This window comes from Muntiacus reevesi, chromosome 9 (genome assembly GCF_963930625.1).
Source record: "Muntiacus reevesi chromosome 9, mMunRee1.1, whole genome shotgun sequence".
Classification (NCBI taxonomy): Eukaryota; Metazoa; Chordata; class Mammalia; order Artiodactyla; family Cervidae; genus Muntiacus; species Muntiacus reevesi.
Genome location: NC_089257.1, coordinates 57,317,180 through 57,333,590, shown reverse-complemented (window position 1 = coordinate 57,333,590; position 16,411 = coordinate 57,317,180). Strand labels below are relative to the sequence as shown.

At 49.1% G+C, this 16,411-nt stretch overlaps 1 protein-coding gene across 4 annotated transcripts in view; it reads left to right on the top strand.

The window, feature by feature from the left end:
* SERGEF (secretion regulating guanine nucleotide exchange factor) overlaps positions 1–16,411 on the top strand; it is a 232,265-nt gene that overhangs the window by 198,371 nt on the left and 17,483 nt on the right. For 2 of the 4 annotated variants that reach the window (XM_065944493.1, XM_065944491.1), the window contains one exon: positions 5,825–5,896. The exons of 1 other annotated variant lie outside the window; for it this stretch is intronic. In XM_065944493.1, the coding sequence (XP_065800565.1) occupies positions 5,825–5,896 (72 nt within the window). Of the gene's footprint in view, positions 1–5,824; positions 5,897–6,894; positions 6,927–16,411 lie in introns of those variants that run through there. One more of the 4 variants, XM_065944494.1, reaches the window with a different exon arrangement.

The following is a 16,411-nucleotide window of genomic DNA, read 5'->3' as shown; positions in this document are numbered from 1 at the left end:
TCACTGACTTGAAGGATGGAACTTGGGAGTCCTGTAAGTAGGAGAGAAGGTGTGGGGGAGAAGATGTGGGACTCACAGCAGAGTGGGAAAGCATGAGGTTTCAGGAGTGACACAGTCTGGGCCCAAACCCCAGCTCTGCTTCCTATCAGATGAATGACCCATTTAATTAGACTCTCTGTTCCTCAGTTTCTTTTCTGTAAAATGGACATAGTAATGTATCTACCTCATAGAAACTATTAGGAGGATTAAATAAGAAAATGTATTTCATGGAATATTACTCAGCCTTATAAAAGGAAGGGAATTCTGGCACACATTACAGCATGGGCGAACCTTGAAAACATTACGCTGAGTGAAAGAAGCCAGCTATAAAAGGACAAATGCTGTATGATCCCACTTTTATGAGGTTCTGAGAGCAGTCAAACTCATAGGAGACAGAAGGTACAATAGCGGTTGGCAGGGACTTAGAAGGAAAAGGAATGGGAAGTTATTGTTTACTGGGTACAGAGTTTCATTATGAAAAGATAGGAAGCACTCTGAAGATGGATGGTGGTGATGGTTACACAATAGTGTGAATATACTTAATATCCCTGAATAGAACACTTAAAAATGGTTAAGTTAGGAAACTTCGTGTCATGTATGTTTTATGACAATTTTTAAAAAAGAATAAGAATTTAAACATGTATTTCGAGTGTCTGCATATAGGAAGAAATTAGTGAGTATTGTCAGTTAATATTATTGTGCCAGGTAAACAAGGATGCAGGCCTAAACTAGGACAGGAAGAACGAGGGCGGAGAGGAGGAAACATTACCTGGCTCTTTTAGGCAGAGCTGACAGTGAGCCAGGGACAGAAGGCAGAACCACAGCAGTTTTACTGGGACTCCGCAGAGCCCGGCCCCGGTCACAGACCTCTGTCAGAGTCACTCTGAAGACCTAGCTTTGACTTCTCAGACCAATGAATTTCTGAAGGATGTCCTGCCATGGCAGAGGGCCAGGGCCAGCTGGTGCTGAGTCACCCACTGGGCCTGGTGCTGCCCAGGCCAGGCTCTGTACCCATCTTGCAGATGAGAGCACCTGCTGCATCCCAGATCCTGGAGGCTCAAGGCTCTGCAAGGGAATGCCTCCATGTCCCCAGAATCAAGCTGTAGGTCCTTGCCATCATGGCCTCTCCTCCTTGCCCTGAGATCTGAGAGCTAGACAGGAGTCCCACCGGAAACCTGAGAGAAGACACGGGAGGGTCTTTCACCTTCTCTTCGATCACTTACATCCAAGAGTGAAATTTCCGTTCACATATTTTACTGATACCTCACAGAAACAATTTCTGGGAAGGTTTGTGCAGCCTTGGCCCTGCAGAAGTGGGCCAAGTTGGCAGGCAAAGGCCTGAGGCCCCCCACCCCAGTGGAATTGGAGAGGCTGTTGTGCCTTTTTAGGGAGGAGTTTGGTGAGGTGGTAAAGTTTCCAGGCGCATTCCAGACAATCTGGGTTCACCGCTCGGCTATGGCACTTACTGGTGACGTGGCTGTGAATAGCATTCACCTCCCTGAGTTCCGGTTTTGTCTATAAAGTGGAGATATCTCTCTTGTGGGGTTTTTATGATACATAAATGAGATGCATACACAGAGAGCCTAGCACATTATAGGTGCTTAGTAAACATGTTTTCTTTCTCTGCTATAGAATTTCATACTTTTTTTTTTTTCATAACCACCCCGAAAGGAAGAATTTTGTTTCCTTTTTTTGCTTCAGAGAAGGAAATTGGAACTCTTAGAGATTAAGAAACTTGCCTGAATCTTCTTCTGCCTGAACTTTCCCTTCTGAAACCCACCAGAAGGGAACAGTAGCTCTCAGACTCTCAGCCTTGGCCCTTCCACTGGGAGACACTGCTTCCTGTATCTCACTGAGTCCTGGGTACGAGAATGTTCATACATGACTAGACTACTTCTAGAGGAGCACCTGGGCAGAAACCTGCAACCACAGAGTCCATGCGGTGTAATAGAAAAGTGTGCCCACTGTCCCAGGAGGCTGGCTCGCCTCAGTCTTCTGTTTCTCCAAGGGGAAATGGGCTGTGTACATAATCATCTATAAAAAGTACTGTGGAGACCGCACCCATTCAAAATTATCTGCTGGAAGAGCAATGGACATCCATTGCTGGTTCTCATCCCAGGGGACAGATGAGGTCAGCTGGCCTCCCTGAATTCAGCCTGGAGTGTTTGTAACACAATCCTTACAAGGAAGAGCTTGAGAAAGGATGCAGCCCTTGGGTTGAATACTTGATTTGCTTCTTTTTAGCTATGTGGTCTTAGCTGACAGTGATCATGCCTCAGTTTCCTCAACCTCTAAAGCAGAATTAATAAAACCAACTTGGCAAAGTTGTTGTTTGGGATTAAATGATATGGAACCAGAATGCCTGGGTTTGAATCCCCGCTCTGCCAGTTATTGAATGTGTAATCTGGGCAAATAATTTAATCTCTCTGTGCCTTGGTTTTCTTGACTATAAAGTGAGTGTGATGATGGGACCTAACTTTAAGGGTTATGATGAAAATAAATGAGTAAACATTAAAACATGTAAAGTGCTCAGAGTAGTGCTTAATACCTTGTATGAGGTAAAAGCAAAAAAGTTAAAGTGTTAGTCACTCAGTCATGTCTGACTCTTTGTGACCCCATGGACTGTAGCCTGCCAGGCTCCTCTGTCCATGGAATTCTCCAGGCAAGAATACTGGAGTGGGTTGCTATGCTCACCTCCAAGGGATCTTCCCAACCCAGGGTTTGAACCTGGGTCTCCTGTATTGCAGTTGGATTCTTTACCGTCTGAGCCACCAGGGAAGCACGATACCTTGCATACCGTCAGTAAATTTTAGTTATTATTGTTGTTATTATCGCTAGCTTCTGTGTCTCACCGTCTCACTGGAGTGCTGGTTGTTGGTGATCCCAAGCTCTAGCAGCTGTGTGAACATGCAGACAACTCTTGGTGTTGACACAGCAGCAGAGGAGAGGAGGGATTCTTGGTGTCTCAGCTGACACAGGAGACAGTGTGTCTGCCAGGCAGGCTTCCTGGGGGGAGTAGTGCTTTTCCTGGTCCTCTGAGGACTCTTTGATCTATAATGTGCAAGGTTACTCCTCTGTTGAGGCGGGATAAGATTTCATCTGAAAGATGATGTCTTCTACCTATCACCACGTCCCAGCCCATTACCTGTGGAGCAAGCATGACCCTCCGACCAGTCCCAAGAATGAAGGCGTTGGCCCAGGCAGGAGGCTGAATTGATTCTGGATCTCTTGACTTGGGCCACGAGTGGGACAAGGCTCCGCAGGACAGATTTCCCAGCCAGGATGTCAAGACAGTGATGCCCTCAGCACTTAAGGGTGGTGGCCAGGCCTGGGCTAGCAGAGGCCAGTCCTCGGACTGCACATCCACCTCTGCATTTACTCAAACAGTATCATTTCTTTCTTTCTTTTTTGGCCATGCCATGTGGCATGCAGGATCTTAGTTCCCTGACCAGGGATGGAGCCTGTGCCCCCTGCAATGGAAGCGCAGATTTTTAACCGCTGGACCACCAGGGCCGTCCCAAACAGTATCATTTTTGATGTGGGCCTGAAAACATGTTGGGAGGTTCTACCCGGGAGGCCATGCCTTTGAGGCATTAAGCCAGATAGCAATCAAGAGGAAACTACTGCATGTTCAAATGACTGGAAGCTGAGCGGAGGCTGCTGCAGATGTATGTTCCAGCCCTTTAGAGAGAGGAGAGAGCTATTAAAGAGTCAGAGGCTCATTCTTGGCAGCCCTGCCTGCCAGTTGATGTGTTTGAATTGCTGTAATGGTTTCCTTTTCAGGGCCCCCCTAGCATTTAATAAACTTCCTCCTGCAAATCCCACCCGGTCTCAGCTGCGTTAACGGGAATGGAAGCAAGAGGGCTCTTCGATCCTCTCGTGAAAGTTGTTCAGGGGAAGAATGCTTCCTCTCCCCGAGGGGACACTGTGATAGTGAAAAACCTTTGGGGAAGGGAGAAAGGACAGCTGAGAGGTGGAGGAAGGCTGCGGCTCAGGTAGAGGAATCACCCAGTGAGAGCTCATTGCTTGAGCACAGCCTTCCTGCTTCCCGGTAGGAGCTTACTGAGACAAGCAAAGCCCACTCCCTCAAGGATCAACAGTGAGGGCTCAGGTGTAGAAGTGATGAGACCCCACGGTGTTTATATAGACCCAAGTCTTGGGTTCAGATACAGATCCCAGAAAGGATGGAAATCCTAAAGACAGTGTTCTGCAAATCAAGTCTTCCTGCTTGAGTGAGCAGGACTCAGGCCTATTCATACCCCTAATTTCTGTTGGCATTAACTGCTTCTCCACCAAGAAGGGCTTCCCTTGTGGCTCAGCTGGTAAAGAATCCGCCTGCAATGCGGGAGACCTGGGTTCAACCCCTGGGTTGGGAAGATCCCCTGGAGAAGGGAAAGGCTACCCCACTCCAAGAAGGAGAACTCAGAGGAATGAGCTCTATGTGGCCAGGAATTCTTGTCCCAGTATTCTTTAGAGAAATTCTGCTTCTTCATGGCCCTGTGGTAAAACTGATAAAGTAAGGGCTTTGAAGTCTTCCTTACAAATGGCTCAGTTTCCTCATCTGTGAACAAACATCAGAATAGCAAAACCTACCTCTCGGTTCATTTGGAGGATTCAGTAAGGTGAATTAGGTGAAAACATCCAGCCCTACCTGTGTTAAGTGAGTGAAGTCGCTCAGTCATGTCTGACTCTTTGCGACCCCATGAACTGTAGCCTACCAGTATCCTCAGTCCATGGGATTTTCCAGGCAAGAATACTGGAGTGGGTTGCCATTAGGGTTCTCTAAAGGAACAGAACCAATAAGATATACTATACCTGTTTATCTATTTATTTTAGACAATTGTCTCCCACTGTGGTAGGGGTTGACAAGTCTAAAATCCTTGGGGCAAGCCAGCAGGTTGGAGATTCAGGTAGAGTTGATGTTTCAGTCTTGAGTCCCAAGGCTGGAAACACAGGCGGGATTTCCTATGTTGCAGCCTTGGAGCAGAATTCTTTGTTCTTCAGGGAATTTCTGTCTTTGTTTTTAAGGCCTTCAACTGATTGGTGAAGGCCCATTGTAATCGATCATAAATGTTAATCACATCTTAAAAAATACCTTTACTGAGGACTTCCCTGGTGGGCCAGTGGTTAAGAATCCACCTTATAATGTGGGGAACCCAGTTTCGATCCCTGGTCAGGGAACTGAGATCCCACATCCCACGGAGCAACTGAACCCATGTGCCACAAGTACTGAGCCTACGCCACAGCTTAGAGTCTGTGCACTCAACAAAAGATCCTGCATGATGTAATGAAGATCCCACATGCTGCAACTGAGACCCAATCCAGCCAAGCTAATGTTTTTAAAAATACCTTTACTGCAACATCTAGACTAGTGTTTAGTCAAACAACTGGTCACCACGGGCTAGACAAAGTGACACAAAATTAACCTTCACACCATGAATGGGTTAGGGTTCTAGACAAGGACATATCCTTCCCTCTCTTCCACCCTTTCTCCTTTTCAAAATCATTACAGAGGTCTGAAGAAGCTTCACTCAATGACATCTTTGACATGAGGGCCTGGAAGCTGTTAGACTGAGGGCCTGTGTGTCCCTCTTATGACCCTCAGATCTGTTTCTGCTGACCTCACACTTCAGGGCATCAGTGTCCCTACTTCCCGAGTCAAGCCTAGAGTAGCCTTGGTGGTTTTTCCACTGAAGTCTGCTCCAAACCATATCAGGTTTCCTCTCTATCCGGTCCAGGTTATTCCTATCTGCTTCTCTGATACATGCAGTGTTGCCGTTTCTAGGGTCAAATCAGAAGACCTGGGCTCTGCCGCAACAAACCTGTGTTACTGCCAGAATGACCTTTCTAACACTGGGTAAGTTAGCAGTGACTGAGAAACTGCTTGGAAGGAAAGGCTTAGTGGGGGCTCAAGAGTTAACTCCCTGCCTATAGTGTTTCAACTGTGATTCAGCCTGAAAGTAGAGAGCTGTTCCTGGTCAGAGACAACCTCCGCAGGTGATCCAGAATGCTTCTTGTTTTAATGGAATGTGGAGTTGGTTTTGCCAAAGTTGAAGAAGGCCTGGATGGAACCTCTAAGGCAGCATGAGGTTGGGAAAGAGCCCTGGACCAAGAATTAGAAGACTGGACTCTGCTCCATCACAGTCTCCCTGTGTGGTTGTGAGCAAGACACTTGCCGAGTGCAGGCGTCAGATGCCTCCCTCATAAGAGTCTGGAAGCCACACTCCTCCTTACTTTTGCCCAGAGACCACTTTATGGCTTCCAGAGCATCTTCATGATTCATCATCCTTACACCAGACTCATGAGGTAGGCAGGATATAGGTATGGAGATGAATTGTTCCCATTTTGCAGAGAAGGTCCAGTGAGATTAAATGACCTGCCTTAGTTCACACAGACGGAGGGTCTACAGCTAGCACTAAACCCAGGATCCATAGTCCAGCTTGTTCTTGGGTCCCCTTGAATACGGTGATGTCTATGAAACTATAAGGGAAGGAACACATTGGAGTTGGCAGAAAGCTAGTGGGAGGACCCAGCAGGAAAGACAGCAGCATAAAAGAGGGGGTGACACTGCCTTCATGCCCCCAAAACACCAAGGCTTTGGAAGGAAACGAGTGAACACCCTTAAACTGAGGGAGGGCCGGTTTAGCGACTCAAATTCAAATGTTTTCACATGCTATAGATTCCATTCAGAAAACATTTATTGAGGCTTTATCACCGACCAGGTTCTCTACTGGGGGGCAGAATAAGTGAATAGAAGTGTAATGCAAAGCAGATTGTCTGTCTGCTTCTGTAAGCAGATGTATATAATGAAAAGTTTTATATTTGAAATGTAAACAGAGGGCTTTGGATTTTCAGTGGAAGGTGTGTACGATTGAGCCATCCCGGGGAGATGAAGGCAAACACAGCTGAGCCCCGAAGGCTGAAGCAAGATGTGACCATCAGGAGACAGAGGAGGAGGAGAGGGGCCTCTGCCCTGCCCGTCCTCCCTGCCAACCCCCTGCCCCGCTGCAGCTACCCCTGCCCTGGTGCGCCAGGATGCCGGCTGCCGCGGCCTGCTTGCTGCAGGTCCTGGCCAGCCCCGACCCTGGAGGAGCCCCCTCCCCTCACTTGTCAGAGCTGGTGTGGTGCCCTGAAGCGTGGACTGCAGAGCGAGAGCGATTCTGCCTGACAGCTCTGGGAAGGCTCACAGCAGGAGAGGAGGCACCTGGGACCCTGGGCAGGGGATGGCAGGTCGGAAGGAGCTACCTTCCCTAGGGATGATGCCCACCCTTCCTAAGGGGCTGGGAGGCAGGAGCTATTGCTCTGCATGTGTGGTGATTTTAGTCTGAGAGTGTCTTTATTTTAAAATAAAACGGCCTTCCCAGTCTCCCGTGCAGTTTTCTGTCAGCTTGTTGCCATGGAGAAGTTGGTTGCGACTGAAAGCTCTGTGCCTCTCTGTGTCAGCATTTCTGGACCTGCCAGCTGCCTCCTGCTCCTTCTACAGATGGAGGGAGCACTCCCCCACCTCGGGGTGGGGGGGCAGACCCTTCCTCTGAAAGGCCTGGAGCTGCGTCTTGACTCCCTGCCAGGGAGGAACCTCCCTCATCCACGCGTCAACCCTGCAGCTCTGCCCCGCGTGCCTTCCTGTGGTGGCCCCGTGCGGGGCTCGCCCTGTGCTGGGCTCTGTGAGGAGGGTGATGACCGCGGCCAGGGGACACGCATCCCCAGGAAGGACCCGCCAGCTTGCCTGTCACACCATTCCCTGTACGTCAGCCTCGTTCTTGCTTCAGGGTTTAAAGGACAGGGTTTGTTTCTCTTTCAATCACGATGGCTGCTCATTTAGAGTCTTCCTGGAAGTCACCTCCTAGTCTCTGCACTCCTGGGTCTCATTTCTTCTCTGTGTCCCCCACACCCAGCACGGGACTCACCTGGAAGCACGTGTCTAACGGAACGCTTCGTCGGACCTCTCAGATGTCCGTCCATCCTGTCTTTCTCCCTCACTTCTGAGCCCAGAGACAGCATGTGTGGCAGTGTGAGCCAGTGGAAAAAGGAAGGACTTTGAGTTTTGTTTCCACTTTATCCACTTTTTGCTAGCTCTGTAATCTCAAGCAGGAGGCTTCTTCAGTTGGAGGCTTAGTCAAACCCAGTACTTTTCTTTACATCCGCATCACCTGTCTGTCAGTAATTCAGTAACTGAGTTTTTCCATTTAAGAAAACAATGTAGAACTTACTGGTGGCCATTAATTCCATCAGGTGCTCTCCTTCTACACCCGTGTGGGGCCCCACTGAGTCAAGGTGCTTTGCAGAGAGCCCTGGGTTGGGATTGAGAGGCCTGCATCGTGTCCTGGCTGTGACTCTTTTTTTTTTTTTTTTTAATATTATTTTATTAGTTGGAGGCCAATCACTTTACAACATTTCAGTGGGTTTTGTCATACATTGACATGAATCAGCTATATAGTTACACTGGCTGTGACTCTTGATGAATTGTATGACCTGATCAAATCCCTTTCCTTACCAAGACCTCAATTACCCTATTCAAAAAATTCAGGAATTGGATTGGGTCATCTTGAAGGGTTCTTCTCTAAAATCTGAAGACCCCCACTTTAAAAGAGAAGTCTTCCCTCAGCTGCTGCTACCAACATCCCCAGTGCCCCAGGCTGGAAGCTGACCTCAGCATGAACCCTTCTGCCAGCCTCTGGAAGCCGCTTTCCCGGGCAGCTCTGGAATGCAGAGCATTCCACTGGCACTGGATGCAGAAATCGCTTTCGGATATAAAAGTCCCTTTGAATGCCTCATCTCTGTTTCCACCCCCAATCCAGTGGCTGAGCTTGGCTTGCATCCCAGAAACAGTGGACAGTTGCTGGAAGGAGGGTTTTTTCCTTCTTCAGCCGTGTCTTGCTTTTCTGTCAGACCTGTTGCCTTTGGGAGCCTTCGGCCACTGAGAATTCTATTTCCCAAGCTCCCTGCAATCCAGGGCTCTGTGCCCAGCACTGAGAAGGATGCAGAGATGTGGAAGTCATCGTCCCCACAGACAGTCTCACAGTCCGTGACGTGGATGGGAGAGAGACAGCAGAACTGTGAAGGTCACAGGAAGCTGTCCAGAGAACCTGTTAATAGCTCTTCTCCTGTCTTGGGCAAGTTCTTCCCTTCTCCAGACTCAGGTTTCCTCTTCTGTGTAGTTGAGACATCTGGGCCTCTGATCACATCATTCCCTTCCTGCTTTGAAACTTCCATTCTAAGTGATCAGTGAAGGAATGGTTGTTGTAGACTTTCTCAAAGGAAGGAGACTTGAGCTGAGCCTTGAAGGCTAGGCTAGCATTTGGCCTGGCCCCGGGGAGAGAGAGGGAAGGTGGGTGCAGGAACGCAGGCAGAGACCAGAGAGCGCAGGCAGAGGGTGGAGTGAGTCGGGAGGCCTACTCACCAGAGCCATCTCTGAAGAGATGGCTCTTGCCTCCCACCCGAGGACTCTTGTCCCCAAGAGCTTGGGGCACTGGTGGTGCCTGCAGGAAAGTGTTAGTGACTCAGTCGTGTCTGACTCTTTGCAAGCCCATGGATGGTAGCCCACCAGGCTCCTCTGTCCATGGAATTCTCCAGGCAAGAATGCTGGAGTGGGTTGCCGTTCCCTTTTCCATAGGATCCTAACAACCCAGGGATTGAATCTGTCTCTTCTGCATTGCAGATGGATTCTTTGCCATCTGAGCCACCAGACAGAGAAGAAAATGAGACAGGTGGAAACCCGGGTTTCCTCCCTACCTAGGGGCCCCAGTCTGATGTACACTGTGGCAGAAAGACCTCCACCAGGAAGACACAGGATCTGAGCCAGGAGAGGCCACCCCTCTCCAGGTCTTTACCTTCTCACTCCAGTCAGCAGATTCTCGCTCAGCAATACCAGGGCCGAGTGTGAAAGGGTAGGCTTCCTCTCCTAACTTCCTGGGTTCATGGTCTTTTCCTCTCTAGATGTGTTTCTGAACTCAGGGTAACAAGAGGGGTATTTCAACTATGTCTTTGGGGAGTAGATTCTAGAATCAACCTACCAGACCAGTGACTCTAGGAATCACACATCCTACACCTAAATGTGACCTCCATCCTCCCAGTCTTCTGGCCAAGACTGTCTGATCTTCTCTCAACCCATTCCCACAGCTTTGCAGATCCTGCCTATTTCTCTCCAGCCATCTCTCTTCTGCATCCTCCTGTCTCCAAACAGTCCCCACCTCCCCCCCCCCCGCCCCGCCAAGTCCCTTCTCCGCTTTCAGTCGAAAGTGTTTAGAAAAGTGCCCAGCACACTGTAAAAGCTCCATAAACTTCATCTATCATGACAACAATGATGATAATGATGGTTATTGTCAAGATTTTGCTTCTGAAGCACAACTCTGATTCTGCTACTCTCTTGCCCAAAAGCTCCTGAATGAAGTCCATATCTTCTTTGCTCTTTTGGCTATGCAGCATGTGGGATCTTCCTACCAGGATTGAATCCATGTCCCCTGCATTTGGAGCAGGGATTCTTAACTACTGGACCACCAGGGAAGTCCCTGAGGTCCATATCTTTAGTCAAACATTTTGAGGGTTGTATTTCCCCCCTACCTATTACCCCAGATTTACTTCCTTCTACTTCTTTTTACACTTCTTCCAAGCTCAGCTACCACCATCAGAAGTACAGGCTCCTTCTGCCTTCTGAGCTAGGCCTTTGTTTGCCCTGTCCTTCCTTCCTTAGAATGCCCTTCCTCGCCTCTCCTCTAAATTTCTTTTTCTGCTTGGAAGTCTCCACTGATCCCCTAGATTTGATGGCAGATGCCACAAACAGTTTGTTTTATATTCCTGGTGGCATCTACCAAATAAAACTCAATAAGTGTTTTATGAATGACTAGAAAGACCTGGTTAAGTCCGTTTTCAAGCAGCTGGAGTTTGCATTGGAAGTTCAGTGGCCAAGGCCTGTCAAGCCAGGTCTCGATGCTTGTATATTTTCTTGAAGGTTTTGGAAGTTCCCCAGGGTCTGTGGGCACGTATTCAGTTAGCTAGTTCCGTGTGGTCATGACCCCTTTATTCGGTGTGTGAGCAAACTGGCAGAAGAGGGTAGAAACCCAGGGGACTCATATCAGCTGTGGAGTTAGCTTCTGCTAGGTGGGGATCGGGCTCAGCCTAGGTGTAGGGGCCTCTGTGAGCCTGGGAATGTCAGTATCCTGGAGGGGCCATTGGGGGGTTACCCTCCAATAGGAGGGTACCTATTGGGGGGTTACCCTCCAATAGGAGGGTAACGGGTCTGACAGGGGAATCTTAAGGTAATCATCACTGGACATTCAAATTCCAAGAGGCTCCAGTCAGAGAGCAACTTGGGGATAGACAAAAGGTTCAGATAAAAGGCCCAGGCAGTGGGATGGCAATAGAATCTAGGCAGGGTGTCAGGGTCCTACCCAGATGGCTAGAGTTTGACTCAGGCCGCTAGCTCCAGGAGCCCCTAGTTTAGGCCTCACTGGTCCTATGGGCGTTCCCAGCAGGAGTCAGCAGGGATGCTATTAAAGGGAAATGGACTCCCTTTCTGGACAAGATTGGCTTGGAAATAGGCATGACCTCAATTTGGAAATAGCTTCTGGACTTCAGTTCCTTTTTGGTGGGTAGGTCTAGGGGAGGCAATGGCTGATACGTTCTTGAGCTCAGAGGTGAGTCCTGCCTTCCTCCTGGGTCACCGACTGGCCGACCAGGCCCTTGCCTCCATTTCAAACCCACGCCATGATCGTGCCTCCCTCTGGGCTATCATTTGGAAAAGCCAATCTCAGGCTGACACTGGCTGCCTATGAATGGCGTGGAATTAGGCTAATCAGTGGCTCTTAATTCCCCAACAAATGTGGATGCTGTGCTAATTGCCAGGGTCCACGCCGGCAGATCCTTGGTTGGTGGCATCAAACAAGAGAAGTGGTAATTTGGGGGCTGGAGTGGGGAAGGGCCTGCTTTGTTGGCTGAGCCAGTTGAAAACCATATTACCCTTTGAGCAAGGCACAGTGCAGACAGCCAGGGCCTGGCCTCTTTTTACAGCCGAGGGGCTGGGGAAGTAGCCCACAAGTGTGTTTGCAGGAGCTGAAACTCAGCACCAGCAGAGCAGTTTTTGGTCCATTAATGGGATTTTGTTGTTATTGCTGTCCCTCAAGGAAGATTCCACCAGCAGCCTGGTGTAGGACTGCCAGGGCAGCTCACTGGAGATAAAGCATTCCAAACCTTGGTCTACTGTTACCGTGGCAACACGGCATTTCCAGACTCTCCAGGCAACCTTACCGGCATCTGCTGCTGTGAACGATTCAGATGGAGAAGGGACACTGCTCTTTCTCTGTTAGAGACAGAGCAAATTGGGAAGACAGGGAGCCTTGCACCAAGGACCAGGGTCTTAAAGGAAAAGGCTCTTCCATTGATGTAATGTCTTCTTGATGAAACAGAATTTGAATGTCTGTCATGGTTTCCTGGGGAGAGCTGCAGGATCAGAAGGGAACTCCTGGAGGAGAAAAATAAGGGGAGCAAGAGGAGTGTACAGAGAAGGCAATGGCACCCCACTCCAGTACTCTTGCCGGGAAAAACCCATGGACGGAGGAGCCTGGTAGGATGCAGTCCATGGGGTCGCTAAGAGTCGGACACAACTGAGCAACTTCACTTTCACTTTTCACTTTCATGCATTGGAGCAGGAAATGGCAACCCACTCCAGTGTTCTTGCCTGGAGAATCCCAGGGATGATGGAGCCTGGTGGGCTGCCATCTATGGGGTCGCACAGAGTTGGACACGACTGAAGTGACGTAGCAGCAGCAGCAGGGGAACATAGGCCTCTGTGTGACAGAGGCCTCCTTGGGCAGGTGGCTGGAGTAGGGGGATGGGGTGGGCAGTTCAGTGTGATGGGAAAACTGAGGTTGGTGGAGGTCCTTCTCTGAAATTTGCTGGTTTGAGCCCTATTTGACAAAAGCCCAGCCTTTGGCCTCATTTCACCCAGATTATGTTGTACCCCTTCCTCTCCTGAGGTTTGGGAACTGATCTCCACACCTCATGTCAGATGGATATATCTCACTTTCTGTCCTGGTTTGTAGTCATTTGCAATATGGTGTGTGCCCACTGGAATCACTGATCCTCTACATTCATAGAGGGAGTTGAGACCCGCAGAGGAAGGTAGGTTGCTTAAGGTCCCCAGCAACACAGAGGCCATGGACCATAGTGGTTAGAACTGAGGATCTGGAGACGGACTGACCTTGGTTCGAGTCCTGGTGCATCACTTAGTTTTCCAGTGAGCCAGAGCCTCAGCTTCTTTAGAGCTAAAATAGGAATCCTGAACATTCCCACCCTGTTGGGATATTATGGGTATGAAATGAGATCATAGAAGTTGTGCAGCGGGGTCCCTGGTATATAGTAAGAGCTCAGGAAATGTTATTAATTAAGAGACTGGAAATTCCTTAAAAATGGGGACTGTCTTATTCATCTTTGCTCATTCCCTCCTCTTCCTTCCTTGCACACCCAAGGCACCCAAGTAGTACTCTCTCTAAAGTTGATACAAGAGGGATGTTTGTTAACTGGGTGAACACGTGGATGCTCGGAATAGAGACCTGTCCACACTGATGGGCTCTGTGCTCCTATTGACTGCTTTGTTTCAGTACTGCCTGGTCTCCACTGGACTGGAGCCAGGCCAGGCCAAGAGTCTTTCCTGTGCAGCTCAGTTCACACAGTGAAGTAACTTGCCATTCCGGTCCCATACCCGCCTGTCCTGAGGCCCAGGACTTATACTCCCCAGGGCTGTGGCTTTCTTAAAGGACCAGTAGAGTCATTCCCTCTCAGTCTTTGGGCGCAATATATGGTGTTACTGGTAACTAATGTATAGCTTTACAATATATAAGTTTCCATTCACTCTCACACGAGCCTCATCATAGCACTGGGTTTGTCCTGTGTAATAGCCCAGGTTGTGATGGAGACCCTGAAGCTTGGTAGCAGGGAGTGGCTGGTCCCAAAGCACACAGCAGGAAGGGCTGGAGGACGGGCGCAGTCCTATCCTCTGACGCCAACTCTGTGGTCTTCCCACCAGATGGAGCCTCTCTGGGTCTGTGGTTCTTCCTCGGACCCCATCACCTCCAGAGGTGCAGCTCTTAGGTGAGCCGGCTCTCTCCTCTACATGCTCACTCCCTCATCTTCCTTCTTTGGGTTTGCAGTAGGGCTGAGGTTGCTTTGGACAGTCTGAGGTTCCAATTTAGTGACTGGGGAGAGAGACATTGTTTTCAGCAAAGGCGGTCTCCCTGAGCCATCTCGAGCCCAGCAGAACTGCAGGTGCTGCTGTGCTGCGGAGGGCTGCCTGGGGTGCCGGAAGCTACACACCATTGTCCTAAAGCACTAAGCATCAGAGCCGGAAGGGCCCGTGGAGATCAGTAAAGGTGCTGCCTTTGGTTTATAGGTGGGGAAACAGAGGCCCTTGAGAGGTGGTGACTCACCCAAGACCATGAGCTGAGTTGGTGGCAAAGCCGCCCCGTGCTCCTCCTGTAGGGCCGTGCTGCAGCCCTGCCTGGCCTGACATCTGCCCTTGCTCTGGGTGCCTCATTTGAAATCATTTTAAAGAATCAGATTTTTTAAAAGAGTTTTTTTTTTGGAAAGAACTGTGTATTTCAGACAATATTTTCAACAGTGTTAGTTTTTCAAATTGTTTATATGATCATCAAAGAAAATTTGGGTGATATAGAAATGTTCTGTTTAGAAGATAACAAACTGAGCCATATTTGTTGCTATTTGTTTTTTTTTTTTTTTAATGGAAGCTTTTAGACCAATGGTCCCCTACACCCTGTAATATTTTCTTCAAGTTTAGCTGCAAAGAGTAGGAGAGTAACAATCCATAGGGGCCTGAAAGGACTTAATTTAGTTTTGCAGATTTCAGATAGTTAGGCTACTAACACGAGTTGCTGGCATCTATAGAGTCTCTTCCAAGTAACAAATCACTTCTTCATAGGTGTTCTCATTTGATTGTTTGATCATTATAAGAGTCCTGTGAGGTAGGGAAAACAAGTACTATTTTCCCAATGCGAATGAGAAATTTGAGCCCCAGGGAGATAAAGTAATTTGCCCAAGATTACACGTCTAGTAAGTAACAGAGCTATGACTTTAAACTAAGACTTGGGATAAAGAAAGCAAAAGGCACCTAAAAAATATTGGTAAATGAATGAATGAATATTTGACTCCCCTTCTAGGGAAGGCACTGGAAATCATCTGGTCGAATGGTTTTCAAACTGTGCTCTGGGAAAACCTAGGATTCCTTGAAGCTGTGTCAGCTCTGAGCCACTCACCCCTGCTCCAACCAGAGTAGCTTCAGTGTTATCTTTTACCCACTGGGAGGCTGAAAACATCTTAACTAATCTGACTCCTCCTCCAGTGGCTCTCAAACTCTAGTGTGTATCACAGCTTCCACGGGAGACTCTGGCAGTTGGTCTGGGGTGGGTGCCAGGACTCTGACTGTTTATGAGTGTAGATGGCCATCAGGCCATGCTTTGAGAAACAGTGGCCTGCTTCTTGGAGTTGAGGACAGTCAGATCCAGGGAGAAGCGGGGTGCTCCCTTGGGTCATACAACCCCGAGGGAACAGAGGCCTCCTCGGGACTGTAACCCTCGGTACTACATCTGCTGCCCTTCCCCCTGCACCACCACTGCAGCTCAGCCAGAAAACAAACAACACAGCAGAGAAGAACAGAATGGTTTCCATGGCAACGCTTCATGGTTGGTGCCTGTCAGGACACCTCAGACACACACTCATCTGAACCCTCGGAGAACTTGTGTGAAATCTAATCTTCTTGTTCCGTGCAGGGAGTCTGGCGGAGGAGAGTAAGGAAGAGGGATGGATGGCCTGCTTTTGTCGTGTTCCCCTGTACTGGGGGATTCTCCCAAGTTTACCTGTGGCTGGCAGCAAGATAGAGCAGACCAAGGAGGGCTCGGAATGGACTCTGGGCAAGAGGCATGGTCCTGTCCGATCAGTGGATGGGGAGATGTGGACGGGAGCGAGGGCCATCTAGGCACGTATTGCATGATGGACTCTGTGCAGGGCATGTTACCTATTCATGCAAAAAAAAGTAGAAGAAAGAGGACTGTCCTTATTTACAGATGAAGAAACTGAAGCTCAGACCCACACAGTAGGTGGCAGAGGCAAGATCAAGTCCAAGTCTGTCAGGCTCCAGAGCCAGTGAGCAACAATTGCTTTCGGAGTCTGTGGTCAGTGAGTGAGGACTTGGATGTCTACTCTGCAACTGGCCTTTCCTTGTCTCAGGAAGGGGAGGGTCGGCCTGCAGGCACCTGGGTGAGTCCTGGTGCTCATGCAAAGAGCTGAGGTGGACTGTGCCAGGCCATGGTGCTCCTAGAGCTGGAGATGGAGTCTGCCCACTCTTTAGCTGTAATGTCTCCCTGCC